At 33.8% G+C, this 19,186-nt stretch overlaps 2 protein-coding genes across 3 annotated transcripts in view; both read left to right on the top strand.

The window, feature by feature from the left end:
* Positions 1-270: 270 nt before the first annotated feature.
* LOC140049294 (sulfoquinovosidase-like) lies at positions 271-4,733 on the top strand. The gene is made up of 4 exons (XM_072094141.1): positions 271-623; positions 2,143-2,328; positions 2,721-3,092; positions 3,315-4,733. The coding sequence occupies exons 1-4, from the start codon at positions 279-281 to the stop codon at positions 4,563-4,565; spliced, it is 2,154 nt and encodes a 717-aa protein (XP_071950242.1). The 5' UTR covers positions 271-278; the 3' UTR covers positions 4,566-4,733.
* A 352-nt stretch (positions 4,734-5,085) lies between these two features.
* LOC140050148 (kelch-like protein 8) overlaps positions 5,086-19,186 on the top strand; it is a 40,951-nt gene continuing 26,850 nt past the window's right edge. Inside the window, exons 1-2 of one of the 2 annotated variants that reach the window (XM_072095206.1) lie at positions 5,086-5,216; positions 7,001-7,142. In XM_072095206.1, coding sequence (XP_071951307.1) covers positions 7,063-7,142 — 80 coding nt within the window. In that variant the 5' untranslated portion in view covers positions 5,086-5,216; positions 7,001-7,062. The remainder of the gene's footprint in view (positions 5,217-7,000; positions 7,143-19,186) is intronic. The other variant, XM_072095205.1, reaches the window with a different exon arrangement.

Below are 19,186 nucleotides of genomic sequence, written 5' to 3' on the forward strand. Positions count from 1 at the left end.
GGTTTCCATCAATACCATATTTAGGTTCACGAACCCATAAAAAAAATATTAAACTTGTTAACAGTTTTCTATCTGTGTACTCAATTCTTGTTACCTTTATGTACACAACGTTATACAAATTAAGTACCCACATTTTTCTCCGTTCTCAAGCTCTGCGTCCCTTCTATGGCTTGTACCAAAATTAGTCGTTAAAATTGACACAGTAAAATATTACGATTCAATTAACGGTATAAAAATAATGCACTCCTCTATACCTCATGCAGACAAAAAGAAACACGATGTTGTTTGGTGTTGTTTTTGCAATTGTTCTTGTCGCTCCATTGGTGGCTAGAACTGTACATTCCCCATCGAAAAGTATAGACCAGGCCCCTGGACTGTTGATTGAAATAAACCCGTTGAAATCCGATCAGCTTAACGCTTATTATAACGGAATCCACGTGATAGAACACAGTAAAAAGACGCAATTCGTGTACGTGGGATCGGGAAAGACCAAGTACAAATCGCATTATGGTAATTTTGAAATTGACGATTATTTGGAAGAGCGATTTGGCTTGAATCATGTAGATGTTGTTGAGCAAAATCAGAAGACGGTGGTTATGCGGTTCGGTAGACACGCATTATCGGTAGGTATGCGAAAATATATATTTTAATTATTTCTTTAACTGCCGCGCGGGATGGGTGCGCATCTCTAAATCGCACCGCCCGATGCGGTAATTTTTGTATAGTTTCACTTTAGGCCTATTTCAGGTTTCGGGTATCTCTGAATATTGACGCGTTTTTATACATAAAAATATACTGTAATGCTTGGTTCGCACGAGAGACGCGACACAGTTAACGTAACGGATTTGACCATCCCAAGCGATGGATTTATTCGACTGTCGCTTTTGTCATTGGTCAACTCTTTTGCGTTGCATCTACGTCCTTACGTTGCGTCCTAGTGGGAACTAAGCTTATGCTAAAGTAAAATGTTGAAGCATATTCATAAAACGGGGTCTTGAATTACATATCTAAATTATGAAAGACGGACAAATACAGATTTCTACATATTTACTATATATAACGCTTTGCTTACGTTCCTCAATGAATCTAACGTTTCTGATTGTATAGTGCATGCATCAACGATTTAGTACAGTACAAAGTATTATTTAATCCGCACTCAATATTGAAATTATTATTGACTAAGTCTGATAAAAAGACCGTATACCCACCAAATGTACCGGTATTCTACACGATAGATTGATTATTATAGTACTTTATTTGAGAGGTAGTATGCCTATCCGAACGTTATGGTTGTAGGTTCTGTCACATTCAAGAGCCTTAGATTTACCTGATCTGTTTCGAGGGATTAGGCCTATTAAGATTTCACCATGAAACTAAATCAGGTTTTTATACTGCTAGCGGTTGTAACCTCTGCAACAGCCAGTGTTATTTTAGCAGAGACACCGCTACGATACACGTTTAACGAAAATAAACTCGATATTCATTTTAATGGAATCCACGTTATACAACATAATTCTGATTCCCACTTTGTGTATGTTGGGTCTGCAAAACCTAACATTACATCGACTCATGGAAACTTTGATATAGAAGATTACGTTATTGAACGTGTTGGGTTGAGGAGTGTAGATCTCGTACAGGAAGCCAAAGGAAACGTAGTTTTTATCTTTAAAAAGGACAGTTTGTCGGTAGGTATGGTTGAAGTTTTAGAGCATTGAATAATTGCTATGTTGTCGAAATTAGATAAAGATCATGTTCCGTTGAACATGATGAATAGTTGCATCTTTCTCTACGAAAATGTTATTACTGTATAAAGGCCAACTCAGACAGCATCATACGACGAGACCCGACGAAACCTCTTAGATTCGTCGGTGCTGTCTGAGTTGAATCCGGTCTTGAGATAGCGTCGGGCGTAGTTTTTAGGTCGTCGGGAGAACTTTAAACATGTTTAATTTCCTTTCGACGATCGAGGCCTCGTCGTACGACGATGTTTGTGTGTAATACTTTTAAAGGGAGTTTCTCGCAAGTTTATTCGGTCATTCCGTGTTTTTAAACACCGCAACCCGGTCCCAAGACGTTCTGTTCCACTGATGCACCACGTACCAGAGTTATAATACAGTACTGATTTTGTATTTCATTCCACAGCTACAAGTGACATTGACTGTTGAAGATGATGTGCTTACGGTTGCATTTGGACAGCTGCCTCCAGGAATGAATCGCCTCTGGTTCAGGATCAAAGCAGATGGCGAAGAAAAGGTGTATGGTGCAGGGGAACAATTCTCGTACTTCAACATGAGAGGCAAGAATTTCCCAATATGGACACGTGAGCAAGTAGGTTAAGTGGGCTTGTTGTCTCAAAAGATGGCAATTTGTTATTGATTCTGCAACCCTCAACTATGGTATTACGCGTTCTTTTTGCCAATTGCCTTCTTTTGTTATCGCCCCAACGAACCTAATATTTAACAGTACTGAGAGTTTGCATGCCGTCCGGTTTTTTTTATGATATGTCTTGCTTGGTTCCACTTAGGACGCAAAAACGTGTCAACAATATCTCAAAATGGTTTATAATGCGTTTTTGCAATCCAGGTCATAGGACGCAACGCAAATAATTTACGTTACGTTGCGTCCTAGTGGGAATCAAGCTTTATGTGTGTTGTTTTCAATTCTTGCTTGTCATTATTGATAATTAATTCTTAAAATAATGTTTAAATTTACATTTCTAGGGTGTTGGCCGCAACAAGTCCACATACGCAACATTTCAAGCTGATAATAATGATGGCGGAGGTGGCGACTACCACACAACATATTGGGCGCAACCGACGTTCGTGTCATCCAAGAAATATTTCTTCCACTCTACAGCATCAAGCTACGTTGAGCTAGATTTCAAACGAAAAGAATTTCACGAGATAATGATATGGAATACGAACCCTGGAGAAGTGAAAATTGGAACAGCAAAGTCGTTTGCTGGTTTGGTATCAAAGCTAACTGGGATAATTGGCAGACAACCGATGTTGCCAGACTGGATGCATACGGGTTCTATTTTAGGAGTGCAAGGTGGTACGGCGTCTATGCTGAAATACCTGAAGCAGGCACAGGTATAAAATGTCAATAACTTAATTGTTTGTTGTCTATGGTGTCGCATACATGTATATATCCTAATTCCCCCGAACGTAAAATCTCGGATTATTATTGTTTTTAACGTAAAACTGAGATAGTTCTGGTTCTCAATCCAATAACGAAAACGGTCTATGATTCATTTGAATTATACAATCTTTGTTTTCAATCTGTATGATAATTACTAATTTCGTTTTTACTAGGATCAAGGGGTTTCTGTGAACGGTCTGTGGATACAGGATTGGGTCGGTCGCATACGAACCAGTTTCGGTAGGCGTCTTTTCTGGAATTGGAAATGGGACGAAAAACAATACCCGAACCTTCCTAATGAAATTCTTAAATTAAAGGAAAAGGGAGTGGCCGTTCTTGGGTATATTAATCCAAATTTGAACGTTGAAGGCGATTTGTTCAAGGAAGGCAACCAGTATGGCTACTTCGTAAAGAACTCTTCGGGTGATACTTATATAACAGATTTCGGAGAGTTCTTCTGTGGAACTATAGATCTTACGAATCCAGATGCGTATACTTGGTACAAAGACGAGGTGATAAAGAAGAACATGATCGATTTGGGACTATCTGGATGGATGGCAGATTTTGGAGAGTACCTACCGACGGATTCTGTCTTTTTTAATGGTCAGAGTGGACTCGTTATGCATAACATCTGGCCTGCTCTCTGGGCAAAGATTAATTTTGAAGCAGTTAGTGAAGCGGGTAAACTTGGTGAAGTGATGTACTGGATGAGAGCTGGTTATACCGGGTCGCAGAAGTATAACACTCTCACCTGGGCTGGTGACCAACTGGTGGACTGGAGTCTTGATGATGGTCTCGCTTCAGTTATTCCTGCAGCATTATCGCTAGGACTCTCAGGACATGGATTACATCATTTTGATATCGGTGGTTACACCTCCTTATTTGGAATTACGCGTACGGAGGAACTACTACTCCGGTACGCAGAGTTCGCTGCGTTCACACCGGTGATGCGTACGCATGAAGGAAACCGCCCGTCTCAAAATTGGCAGGTTTACTCGTGTAACCACACCCTTCAAGCGTTTGCGCGTCTTACAAAGATTTTCGTATTGTTATCAAACTACACAAGAGAGTTGGTGAAAGAAAATAGCGAAAGTGGTATTCCAACCCAGAGACCACTCTTCATGCATTACGAAAACTGCTCGAAGTGTTACGATATTAAATACCAGTACATGTATGGGCCAGATCTGTTAGTAGCACCCGTGTTCGAACCTGATCGAGAAACCTGGACATTGTTTCTTCCTGAAGATCAATGGATCTTTTTATGGGATGGGAAATTGTACCAAGGAGGTAAGACTTACCAGGTTGACGCGTTGATGGGAAACACCCCAGTTTTCTACAGACAACATTCTAAATGGGCGTCTGTTTTTAAGAAAATTGGTTTACTAAAAAACACAAGAAGTAAACAAGTTCATGAAGAGTTGTAAGCATAAGGTATCTTTGTGCTGAAATATAATATAATGATCAATAAAGTTGATTGACGGTTCAATGTCTTCCGTGTCTTTCTTGCTTGTTAATATACAGTCCTAATGCGGTTCTCTGTTATCATTTTTTTTTAAATTCACATCCAACGCATCTCAATCTCACTAGGCCTATACACTATACATCAATTGACCATTTTCGCTCATTACCTGAGGTGACAATTTAAATTGTTGTATTGGACGCACACTGCAGTGATAACCTTCTACAGACGAAATAATCTGCACACATACTCAATGCTGTACATATATAATTACAATTATTTGTTTACCTGTACTGTATAAGAAGAGTTGATTATATCCGTAAGATGTCCGAATATAATTATTTCTGTGTCATAACTGTAATGTTGACATTAGTACCGTCGATACAAATATCTATGTTTAGCATCGTGTCCCAAATTGCGCCCCGTACTCTTCCACTTTGAAGAATTTCAACAGCGCCCCATAAATAAGTTCTGTAATGGGCTTTTTTACGGTCGACAATGACAAAGGAAAACATCCGATGTTATTGTAATAAATAACCAAAATATACAATTTTAAATTGAAAAAGTGCTTTTATAGGACGATCATTTTGATTTTAGATAAGTATATTGTAAGTAGGTGTGTACAATACTGATTATTTTTATATGTTTGCATGTTTTATTGGTTGTTAATGCTAGGCTTATGTGTATTCGGTTGAGAACGTAATTATCGATACTTTGTTGGCGGAGAGGAACGATATCTAGGGGGAAGTATCGACAAAACAAACAATCAAGAATCTAACCACTTGAGTTGAGAGGCCTAGCTGATATGGGTCATACTAATCTTCGCCCGGTAGTGTTTTATGATATAAAATGTTATCAAGTACATGCTAACATAATATTTAATGCTATTGTGATATTCAATTAATTTTTTATACATTTTTTAATTTAAAAAAACTGTCAAAATACTGATATTTTTCAAAATTGAAGACCGCCCTGTGTGTGATAAGATAAGTGATGTTTTGTTGTTGACGCGTTGTGACGAATGAAAAGTTCAAAAATATTTTAACCTGACTTGCATTATACATTATGATTATTTGCTATCACAATACACAAACAATTTTAAAAATGTAGATTCAATGTCACTTGGACCTAGAATCGACCAATTTGCGTCTGAAAACAGTTGACAAAAATTGCTCAAAACACAGCTCACTGTATATGGATAGCTAAGTATCATAATGAAATCAAAAGCTTCCTAATGTTATGTGTAGTTATGATGGTAACCATGCCCATCCCCAGTTTTTATAATCAATAATTAATCAAATATTTACATACATTTAATTTGAAAATTAACTGTTGCATCCCTGGCAAAAATCGTGATAAGAGGGATTAGCCTCTCGCAGAAATTTGTAGACAAAATTAGAAAGTAGTGACTTACCAGGGCTGTTGCCAGCATGAGGCAGATGAGGTGCTCGCTTCGGATGAAATTTTCCCCAGCATAGATCATCATATTTATATTAATAATTTTGGGTTTCGCCGCTTTTTTTTATCACAAACTCTGTGAGTTGAATCCCGATCAAACAAGTCGTCTTGAGTTAGCGTCGGGCGTAGTATTTAGGTTGTCGCGAGAACTTTGAACATGTTTAATTTTCTCCGAACGAGATGGCTCGTCGTACGACGCTGGCTGAGTTGGCCTTTACAAAACCCATTTCCAACTAAATGTATTTGCTCCATTGCATGTTATTACAAGTTATTTACCTTTAGTAAATGGAATTGTCTGTTAAAAACTAATTCACAACTTCATTTCATGGTAGATGCACATAATATTTTATTAATTATGTGCTATTTATATTTTCTCAAATCAATTTTTTACGTTAGATGTATGATAGATTAAAAGCATATGTAATTGGTAATACTTGGCATGTACTGCAGATAGGCTTCACTGCAAACTGTTTTATTAATTGACAATGAGACTTGATAGTTATACATTGTACTGTATATTTAGACACGCCTTGAGAGATAATCCATTGAGTTGAGCCTACTGTACCAAATGAAAATGGCATCATTCACTAAAAGGAAATGCTATACTGTATAATTACCAAATTGGTTAAAACTATTTAAAAATACCTGCTAATGTCTGAAATGTACCTTTTGGTCTTGCAACTTTTAAATCATTTTTTTAGAAATATAAAAAAATAGATAACAATTTCTCATGTTTCAAAATGCTTTATATTCATAAATAAGATCTGTGCTAATTTATGCTAAAAGAATTTACAGATAGTTACACAAGTATACATTTGTTAAAAGTACAACTTTTTTTAAAAGCACAATTCAAACTCCAGATAATATTTCAACCTTTGCCATTAAAAAAAAAAGTTTATTATATAACAGGAAAAATTCCATATTTTATTTTTTTACCCCCAGATGAAAATGGAAGAATCTAAAAGAAATCCCAAAACTGTTTTGTTTTCTCTGCCTCAGTTAACATGTTACACGGCAAAGAGAAAAACAAGGTTTTCAAAGGCTTCACCCGTCGATTTATACACATGGGTTGTGTACTTCTAAGGTAAAAATTAGTTTTTTAATTATTTTATTTTAACAGGAAAAGACAGTACTTCACAGATGCCCACAACACAGTTTTTATTTTCGCTGTATATAGATAATTCTTAACATAAGATTACTTCATTTATTCAGGGTTGTTTTAATGTTTTGGTCAGAAGCCTATTTGACTAATTTACTAATACAGTAATACTGTATATAGTATAGACTATATTTCAACTATCCCATACAGATAGTACAGGTATGTCATTATTCCTGACTGAGTGAGAATTTTACAAAAGTACTGTACGTGCTTATAATGCTATTTTCTAGACACAGGTCATGAGTGTAAAGCTTTGTCTACACTACTGTACAGTATATCAAACGTTACAGGTATGTGACAAAAAATTGTTATGTCACCACATATAGACATGATGATGTCAAAACACTACCAACCATATTTGGGCACATCACACTTTTTTTGTCAAATTAGTTTGATAGTGTAAACAGAGCTTTAGACTAAAATTGTATACAGTAGTACTGTACATACAGTAGGTAACGTTAATACAATAGGTAATAATGTTTGATTTTTATTTATTTTGGTATCATAATTTTAGTATCTATATTTTAATGTAAAACGGTCTTAACAATGACATAATTTAAATGTTAGATTTTTAGCCATCATTCAATGAAATGTCTTGCATAAATAATATGTGAAATGACTAGCTATCCCCTTTCTCATAGCCTAGCAAACCTTTACTTTACACACATACAGGGATTAAGATCATACTAAACACATAGGTTGACGCCCCAGTGTGTACACTATACAGTAAGTTCTGGAGTTTTGCTAGACGATGTGACTTGCCTGATGTGTAAACCTTTTGTTTATTTTTCAATTTCAAAAATTAATATTTTGTTGAAATTGAAGGAAAATAAACTTAAGTAAGTAGATTTATTGTTTATTTTGTTTATTTTATTTATTGTTTTATTTATTATGATTTATTTATTATTATTTTTTTACAGCAGGTGTAATTTTGTTACTAGGCCTACTTGTTTATGAATGTTGTTGTTACATTTTGGCTCAGATACAAAAAATAGTAAGGGTTTGTTGTTGGAAATATATCAAACTTTAAAGCCAGGGGAATACTACACTAACCCCAAGGTTCAACTTAACAACTCTGTCGTCAGACTTTAATTCAATCAAAAAATCATATTTTATTTTATTGCAACCATATGGTTGATGAAAGGAAATGAAAGCTATAACTGTTTACATTTCCCCAAAAAAAATCTTAATAGCAATATTCTTTTCTAGGAACACACAACATGAAAATATGTAATAATAAACTAGCAGATGTTTGGTATATTTGAATGGACAACAATATTTCATACTGGCTCTAGTTCACCCTCTACAATATAAAAAGGTTCACCCTTAAATTTTCTCATATAGTATACAACTGATATTAATTAACTTCACCATTAATTTGGACTAGTATAATAATACAGTTCATTATTTAACCTTTAAAGATCATGAAAAATGAAGATTAATAAAAAAATACTTTGAATGTGCCATTTCGCAGTTTTGATAAATGTCATAACTTCCATAAAAAAAATTAAAAAGTAATATTTTTACTTATTTTTAAAATAACAAAATATACGGTTAAATTCAACGAAAAACCCATTGACAGTTTTTTTGTGTTATTTAAAGTTTTTTTAGGTAAATCATTTTCTTTTTATCCAATTTTGGGTCAAAGTGTTATGTGTCATTAAAATAAATGGCATACTAAAAAAAACATTTTTCAAAATAATTTTTTTCTGGGTGACAATATAACTTTAATAATAGGACCTACTCAAATGCAAATTATCATCTCTTTATAAAGAAATATTATTTATTAAATTTATTCAAAAGCCCAAAAATCAAAAAATGTTAAAAATTGATTTCTCTATGGTTATTTGTGCTGCAATATTTTAGAGATGTTTTTTGACAGAATTTCATCAGGTTTGAAGGTCGTAAGGCGTTGGTGTTTGATTGTCAATAGGTTTTAAATCACACCTATTGGCTATCTATTGCACGCAGTTGTTAGTTTATGAATCTTTTATACAGTAATTGCTTTTCCGTTTCACACTTCTCTTATCCTCTTGCTTCAGCGTTGTAATAACATTTATTTTATTTACTGTTGTATTAAGTTTGGGATATGAGATTTATTGTGTGAATAGAGGTTGTTCTGGTTGGCTGTTTAGAAGAAAACATGCTTTCACACTAAAGCTTGGTTCCCACTAGAACGTAACGCAAGGACGTAAACGCAATACAAGCGTTTTAACCAATGACAAGCGAAGTTATAGACAGTTAGCAATCACAAGCGAATAAGCCATCGCTTGTGATTGGTCAATTCGCTTGCGTTGCGTTTACGTCCTTGCGTTACGTTCTAGTGGGAACCACGCTTAATCTTCAACTTTAAATGAAAGAGAATGTACTTCAATCAATGACACTGACACAGTAGACTGTCTTTAACTGTCTACAATATATCAAACTAGTTTGACAAAAAAATGTGTGATGTGCCCAAATATGGTAGTGGTATGCCCAAATATAATAGTGATATGACATCATACAATACATCCATATATGGCTACATCACATTTTTTTGTCACATAAAGTTTGATAGTATAGACAAGGCTTAAGGTTACTGTACCTACAACAGTTACAGTGGGTTTATACTCGACCAATGCTACAGTCAGTACATCACTGGTTAAGATAATACAAGACCCAATAAAGATGAAAAATACTTGACACACTATTCACTTTTATCATTGGCCAAATAGAGTTTCTCTCTTTGTAAAATTGATATACACTGTACAATAGCAATAACAGTGTACACATATCCAGGAATAATTACACATATGCCATAAATACTGTACTATTATCACTAGCATTTTCCATTCTTTATATTTGCAACAATTTTATTTTCCTGTTTGCATTAAATATTCTCCTAAAATAGCCTACAGGGGTAGTACAGGACAAATATATCAGTATACTGTACATATGAAAACTAGACAGAAGCAGATGGTTTATTGTTGTCTATTCCATTCTTGTCATTGAATGAGATAAAACATCATTGTAAGTTCAAATGCTATCAGAATGTATAGGGGGAACATTTCACATAAGCAAAGTCAACCTTTATAAGATCATTTTGGCTGTGACCTGTCTATACAGAGGATATAATCAGTCTTTTAACACAATACAATATTCATTTTATGGTTACTTCGCATGCAAGATCTTTACACAGCTTTACCTATCAAAACAAACTATTGTCTGTAAAAGGTTAGTTACTTTATTATCTGTCACTTGACGTAGGTCTTTTCTACACAGTTATACTTTTCTAAAAGGTAACCTGTTTTAAACTATTGTCTGTTGTAAGGTTAGTTACTTTATTGTCTGTCAGTGTTAGCACTTGACGTAGCTTTTCTACAAAGTAATACTTTGCTAAAAGGTAAACCTGTAATAACATGGTTTTTAATGGGAATGGTGGTTCTTTGAAATGACGCCAATGTTTTCATTTATAATTTGAAGAAATACTACCACAGTAATTTTGTTTTATTGTTCATACCAGGATGCAATGGACTGTAGTATATTGAACCTGGTTAGGACCAACAGTCCTTATGTAACCAGGACAACAAATACAGTAACTTGAAATGTTGCCAACAATTTAGAGGAAACAAGCTAAGTTACATAATGTGAAATAAAATTGGTTTAAGCCATTCAAAATTGTTTAGTCCACCTTGTACATGGCCCAAATTTAGAACTGGCTTTATTGGTGTGTAAATAGGGTCTAAGAGTACTGTAGGGCCAAGTTTGTCAGGGGAAAATTAAGATTACTGTGTCTGTACAGTAAACTCTGCCGACACTTTTTGTGACAAAAAATGTGATGTGCCCATATATGGACATGATGATGTCATATCATTACCATATTTAGGCATATCACACTTTTTTGTCAAACTAGTTTGATAGTGTAGACAGAGCCTTAGAAGAATATTGAAATGTTACAGTACAGTAGGTGTGGCTGATGAAAATAATAATTTCAGATACTCATGGCTGGCCAGAAGATCTTTCTTAAGAAAAGACCACCCCAGTACTCACTCCAGAGGGTAGGCCAATTCTCAACATAATATCTAATATTTATGCCAAATTAGAACATTTTTAGTCTGTGTGGTGTATGTGAAATGATTTACACTTACTATGTAAGCTTATTACAAAATTTTCATTTTATCACTCAAAGGGGATCTACGGTAGGATAATTTACCCAAGTCACCTTGATAAACAAAACAGAGCCTGTTTCTTACAAAGATACATTTATACGTTAATAAATCTAATGTTATAATCATGAATTATTCAAGGTTTTCACCCAAATGATAACCTGGCCAACATACGGTAAATGTATTTGCTTTTAAATCATTCATGTGACTTCAATTACTTACGTCAAGACCGTTGGGAAGAAATCTTATTAGAAACGCAACCAACCTTTATCACCTTAAAGTGTTCAAGTCACTAACTATCAACAGATATATCCATCTTGTCTTGTTTATGTATTCTGTAGTTAGAATTTACATAATTTAGTGCATATATTTGTCATCCTGTGTTACTTTTTGCCATTTGTTAAACAAATCACATCACAACCACCTCACATTTTCACCCAGGCCTACTGTACCAGGGACAGATCCAGCATTATAGATTACAGTAGGAGAGGCTAAATATTTTAGAAATGATAAAAATGATCAGTCCGGTTGCATAAAATTAAAAATAGTCATTATTTTATTTTTAAAAACATGTTTACTTGTAGCAAAAAAACTTGGTGTACTGTGCTACAGTATGTGTAAAGAGGTGGCAATGGGCACTCTAAGTCTATTACAAGCACTTGAACCTCCACTTATTACATGTTATTAATAAAATTGTGCCATGGATGGCCCTTACTGTATTCATCCATTTTCCTGAAACAGAATTCTGTGTTTACTTGTACTATATAGTAGGTGGTTACTGTATACTGTGCCATTGAAACTGTTAAACCATTGACTTGAATCTGCTTTATTTAATTGTTTTTTAACTATCAACAGATATATCCATCTTGTCTTGTTTATGTATTCTGTAGTTAGAATTTACATAATTCAGTGCATATATTTGTCATCCTGTGTTACTTTTTGCCATTTGTTAAACAAATCACATCACCACCACCTCACATTTTCACCCAGGCCTACCAGGGACAGATCCAGCATTATAGATTACAGTAGGAGAGGCTAAATATTTTAGAAATGATAAAAATGATCAGTCCGGTTGCATAAAATTAAAAATAGTCATTATTTTACTTTAAAAAACATGTTTACTTATAGCAAAAAAACTTGGTGTACTGTGCTACAGTATGTGTAAAGAGGTGGCAATGGGCACTCTAAGTCTATTACAAGCACTTGAACCTCCACTTATTACATGTTATTAATAAAATTGTGCCATGGATGGCCCTTACAGTATTCATCCATTTTCCTGAAAGGGGAATTTTGTGTTTACTTGTACTATACAGTACTGTAGGTGGTTACTGTATACTGTGCCATTGAAACTGTTAAACCATTGACTTGAATCTGCTTTATTTAATTGTTTTTAAAAGATTTAAAAGTTACAAAAGATGGTTTAGCAAAGAAAGTAAAAACCTACAGTATAACTAACTAATCTAACCTTCCACAAAATCAGATTACGTTCTTTAAATCTTTTTTCAGATTAATCCACTCATAGGAAACATTTTGATAAACAACAGTATGTTGATTATTCTGTTTGTAGAATTAGACTGCTTGCTAGGATATCAAATAAAAGTTAGTTTTAAATCCAGATATATATCTTTCATTCAATCATAGAATGCCATACTTTTCCTACAATAACTTTTCTTTATATTTTAACAACTTGGCCACATTTCATTGAAACAATTTGAATCGTTTGGTACAGTACGTACTGTAAGGTAATTATTTTTCATAATCTTATTTTTTTTTATTTAAAAAAAAATAAAATTCTTTATGGAAGTGTTATTGTTTTGGTTGAATCCGGACAGTTCCATTAAATTGTGGGTAAATTTATTTAATATACCTTCAAAATACTCTATAAACCTAATTTCAACATAACCTAGAAAATCAGGCAAAGAACAATATGACATTAAAGATTACCTTATTTTGCTAATGGCACTAAATTATCTTGGTCTTAATATTAAAATTGATCGAATGTAGAAATGATTGTTTTTTGGTTGTCGTGCCCGCTAGTGAAGTAGCCAACTCTTAGTGACATGGTTTGAATAATACATGTTTAACAGTGGTGCATGGTTCGTCATAATTTGCGTTAAACCATTCAAAACAGTTCATTGAATTGGAATTAATACAGTTGCTAGAAATTCGAAATACTTGCTTCTCTTCTCGAGACTCTTCAATTCATCTTTTAGAAAGGATTTTTAAGTACTTTGGACTTCTTTTTTTTTCTACGCTTAATTTCAACAATTGTGTTTTAAAATCTGGATTTCTCTTTGACATCTTTAGAAAATATCTACAGTACTATCTTGTGTATATTTTTTACTTTGCAAGCATCAACCGTGTGTACATATCTTTTAAATTGACTGTTTAGTTTAAAATATTGCTTTGAACAACTGGAAAGTACTGTTTTCAATCATTTATTTATATTTTCATTGACTGATCATCGTTTTCACAGAAATTAAGTCTTAATGTACCGGTAAGTAATGTTTAACAATTAGCAATAAGTGCTTTTGAAAGCGAGGTTTGCGTTATTGCCGTCCAATTACTCGTTAAATTATTCTGACATGTTAACATGAAAATGTCGTAGCAATGCTTTTAAGACAATTTCCAAAAGAAGCCTAAATATATTAGGTAATTGTGGTATCCTTAACAAGCACTTGAATATAATCAGTGGTGAGTGTTTTGTGAACATGCAATGCAAATAAAATATTGCTGCAATGTGATTACCCATAGCTTTTAAGAAATGAGATTGTACTGTACTGTAGTAGGAGAGTAACACATTTGAAAATGATAAAAATAAAGACAGTTTTGGGCGGTCAATGGTCAGAGAAACAGCTGTCAATAGGGCCTTTATTTGGGGTCTAACATTTTGGATTGCAAAGCGCCAGTTGCTTTAATATTTGTCACAACCAATTAACTATAAGTTTTAATAGTTGACATTCTGAAACATTCAGTATGAGTTCTAATATCTTGATTTTGACCAGGTTGCGTATTGTTTAAATGCCCACTAAATACTGTATTCACAAAAAAAATAGATTTTGCAACATGCGCTGGATTCATTTATCGATATTGTTAAATAATGAATTACTGTATAGAGAAGGTCAAAACCTTAAGATGGTATGACATAACAAAAAAATGGTTAGTTAAGGGCTGAAGTAGTACCGTATGTTAGGACCATATTCAAATGAATCAAGTTTGTGTCACCTAAAACGGCAAGTTAATCTATGTATATTGCCTGTCTGTACATCAAGTGATTTTCATGTAAAATAGTAAAATCATAAAATTATAGTACTGTTTAGTATCTCTCAGTATTAATATTATAGGATTTGTTTCAATATACTGTGTATACAGTAACTCCTCCCTTGGGACACCCCCCCCCCCCCCATTAAGCGAACACTTTCCTGTGTAACGAACTAGAGAAATAAATAGCGCACTTATAACAGGTCAACCCCTTTCTTTTTACTGTACTAACTGTAATGTTATCATTTTTTATCAATTTCTCCACATTTTGAATAGTTGACCAGGTGCGTTTCTATCGTTTTATCACGTTCTCTCGATATTAAATCGTTTAAGTACTACATATCACCACAAATCACTGCAAATCACTTTGAGCACAACTCACGCAAACATTTTTTATTTAGATCTTATCTTATATTGCAACACGAACAGCGTCACATGATTAATAACGTGGTATTAAGTCCTCTCTTGATTTATTATGTCACCGACACATTTTTCGCCGAATCAAATTGAACGCTTTGATGAAAACAATGTTAATGGATCAAAATTAGATATAATTGGTGTTTTGATGTGTACATCCAAAGTTGCTTACATCACAACGTAACAAATATAGTTTCCATTGTAATCCGCAAACTTAACAATGTGCGTGCGTCGATAATTGTGCCGTGCTAGTGAACCGGTGTTTTCATCCCCTGATTTACGCTACAGCTATTATTAAGTGTAATGGACAATTTGACATCGATTTTATGAGATAAATGTGTGTTGAATTAATTAACTTTTATTTTAACAATCACATGAAGTTATTGTTAATAACATTTATTATTAATGTAATAATTGAATGAATATACGGTAATTTAATAATTAAAATTATTTATTATATCATAATTTGGATACTGTAGTAATATTAATTATTTAATTTATGGTAATTTGTTGTATTATTGTAGCTACTGTACAATATCAAAGCTTGGTTCTGACTTGAATGCAATGTAATTACACAGGCACGATGCAAGTGAGTTGACCAATCACAAGCAACAGTTTGGATGATCCGATGTGTTGTGATTGGTCAAATTACTTGCGTTGCATTTATGTGAGAACCAAGCTATAGTATTGCATTAAGTGAAGTAAGTACTATAGCCCTAATTGTTACATTAGAACCCCCCCCCCCCCCTCCCTAGAACCTCCTGTACTGTAAGACACCCTCCTATTAAAAGGACAATTTCCCTTGAAACAAAGGAAGGAAAATACAGTAATGTTTAAACACTACAGTTAATCCCTATTCGCAGACACCTCTATTAAAGAAACACGGCTGTGTCCCTAAGGCGTTCCCTTATTCTACTGTTTAATTCAGTTTCTTAAATATTAATATAACATAAATAAGAGACAGAATTATAGTATACAGTAGACTTACAGTGATTAGTGAGACTTGAAACTTCATTTATTGATCCTATGACACCTGACCCCAATCCCTCTGAAACTAATTTCATTATTAACATTATTTATTAAAGCTAACTCTCAAATTTAGGTCAGGTAAACTTCAGTTTATGTGGTGAACCAATCATTTCTTCTCTACTGAAACCTGCTTGTGAATGATTTAACTTGTTAATAAAAAATTAAATTAAATATAATTTTCTTTTGGTTGATTGTAATGAAATCTACAATTGTAAGGGTGTGTGGCGCAGTGTGTTGGACATTGTATCAGGGAGGACCTGATTGCTCTCAATAGATTTAGAGTTGATTTGTGTACTACGGTAGCCTTTTTGTATTTGATTCCTATAACTACAGAATTCTCTATACAGGCTTCATTCAAGGATAATTTAGGATTAGCTAATAAATCATAGCCTAGTGAGTATATAATGACAGGCATTGGATTACTGATCATGAGATCGTAGTTCGAATCCAACTATCGTCGCATTGCTTGTATCCTTAGGCAAGACACTTTACTTACAGTACATTCGTCACATTGCTTAAAATTATCCTCAGGCAAGACACTTTACTTACATTTGCTTCTCTCCATCCATGTGTACAGTATAAAATGGGTACCGGTTAGATCAAGACACAACTTTGCGCTGATAACTTTGCGCGGTAATAATGTGCAGCCCATTGATAGCTTAATTTATATATATATATATAAGAATGAATTATTAGTAAAAGAATATATGGCGTAAACGTGACACTTAATGCATTCAAGATGCAAACTAAATTTGTTTTAAAAAAATCCTTCAGATTTTCCAAAATGTTGTAATTTAACCATTTACAGTTTAACTTTAGCAAAGAGAAATGCTAACATTTTTTCCCATATACTTTTTTTTTTTTTGTGATAGAATCGGCACACTTTAACTTTTATTTCATATGGATTAATGAAAGGATGATATCCGAAATAAGGAAAGACTAAAAGTAACTTATTAAAGACAATTTATGTTTGATGCATCTTCGTACTACATTAATGATGTATGTTTGATGATGGTTGTGTTTAGTATGTGAGTTGCTAATATCTAGTAATTTAAATCATTTGAAATCCCCATTGGTAATCATTTTCCCCATTCACTGGTACATTAATATTCAACAAACATCAAAATAAATCACTTTAGATTATCTGTATAGCCAGTAGGAAAAACATCAATGCATGATAAAGTTGTTCTTCGTCTCAGTGTATTGAATGATAATCCAAACATATTCATATTTTCAATGACTACAGCATTACTCGGCAAAATTTGATTCATAAAACAGAAATGTACAGTAAAACCATCAAACTACTCTACTCTAGTTCGACAACAAAAAAGAAGTGTGTGCCCAAATATGGTAGTGATATGCTTAAATATGGTATTGATATCACATCATCATGTCCATATGGGCACATTGTTTTGTCAAATAAAGTTTGATAGTGTAGACAGAGCTTATAAGGCCTATAGAGCCAACAATCTGTAAACGGATTATGCCCAACTGGCATATCAGTGGCGTGGGAAATCCCATTCTTTAGTGTAATGTCCTATATTTTGCATTGCAAGTTTTTTACATGTACGGAATAAGACCAGAATTGTGATATTTTGTTTGAAGGTTTGCATGGCTAAATGAAATGTCGATAAAGTTTGTGGTACACCAGGCCTTGTCTTTTAAGGCGAGTGAGTGCGATCACTCACCTAACACACTCCTAAACTGCCCTTGAGGAGTGCGATTTACAACACGCCTAAATTTGGTAAACTTCTACACATCAAAATACAAACAGCACACCTACAGCACCCCTGAATGTATTGAGGAGTGCAATTTGTAGCACACCTATAATTTTTGAAAGGCAAGGCCTGGTACACCACTTATTATATTTCTGAAAAATTCGTTCATTATACTGTACTTTGAGCGTCCTCATGAATACGTGGTGTACTGTACCGCAAACTTTATATCAACCAGAATTGTGATTATCTGATATTTGTGCAAAGCGGAAACGTCTGTTACGGCTTTACCTGTACACTAATATTGTAATGTTAATTACGTTGTAAGTGGACACTTCACCCTATTGTATATATCTTAGTATATTCCTTTTAAAGTCAGTTTTAAAATCCCATAATCGTTTAATTTGTTTACCTAAGCCTCGGTATTAGTATAGTTAAAATAGCGGATTTGTGTTCCAGTAGATACCATTTGAATCTTTCATTGTTAACTTTATTAATTGTATCTATTTTTAAATCATAATAAATGATCTTTAATACAAAGGTCAAATGTCATGGGTAATACTATAAGTCATTGATTTTGTTGTTTTATATAAAATACTGTACATAATGTAAACATCAATATCGTGTGTGTAGTTCATGGTCATACTTTTAAACTATACAACTATACTTTACTGTGTGTGTACAGCATATTACTATTTACAACCTATTGTACAGTAAGAGTCCAGTACTGTACACACAGGTACTAACTGTACTGTATGTCTTTGGCCAGTTTACAGCTGTAGTTACATGTAAATTTTGCGTCACTTCGACTTTTAGTGTATCTTTCATATACAGTTAGTAGAGTGTCAATAGGCAAGGTAAAGATTGGTGAGTTCAGCACCATACAATACCTGCAATAGCCCAAGAAGATTGAGATAGAAGAGATTGCAAAAAGTCTGGAGTACCAATAGAGAGTAAAGTTTACTATAGTACAGTATATGTTATCAACAAGAACTTACGTTGATAGTGTAAATAGACAACAGAGGCTTCAATTTAGTGTTTGTCTGCAGTTTGTTTAAAGGTTTGTCTACACTTATCAAACTAGTTTGACAAAAAAGTGTGCCCAAATATGGTAGTGATATGACATCATCATATGGGTACATCACATTTTTTGATAGTGTAGACAGAGCTTGATCTATTTCTAAGAGTTTCTTTTTTCTGGGTTGATGTCAATTTGTGTTCGTTGCACTCTGCAGTGCAGTCTAGTTACTGTATTTTGTTGCTGTCAGGTTTTCTCTTGTCTAATTCTAGTCTATGATTGGATTAGGTTCAGGATGTTTCAAACTGTTGACATTTCCTTTTCTTGTTATATTTGGTTAAGCTCTGTCATAAGGTGTTTACGTATGCTTTCCTGGTCATGGTT

Source organism: Antedon mediterranea, chromosome 5, assembly GCF_964355755.1.
Source record: "Antedon mediterranea chromosome 5, ecAntMedi1.1, whole genome shotgun sequence".
NCBI lineage: Eukaryota > Metazoa > Echinodermata > Crinoidea > Comatulida > Antedonidae > Antedon > Antedon mediterranea.

Coding starts and splice junctions, on each gene's coding strand:
- LOC140049294 (XM_072094141.1), top strand. CDS start 279: ATGTTGTTTGGTGTTGTTTTTGCAATTGTTCTTGTCGCTCCATTGGTG. Junction 624..2,142: donor TCGGTAGACACGCATTATCG/GTAGGTATGCGA, acceptor TTCATTCCACAG/CTACAAGTGACATTGACTGT. Junction 2,329..2,720: donor CAATATGGACACGTGAGCAA/GTAGGTTAAGTG, acceptor TTACATTTCTAG/GGTGTTGGCCGCAACAAGTC.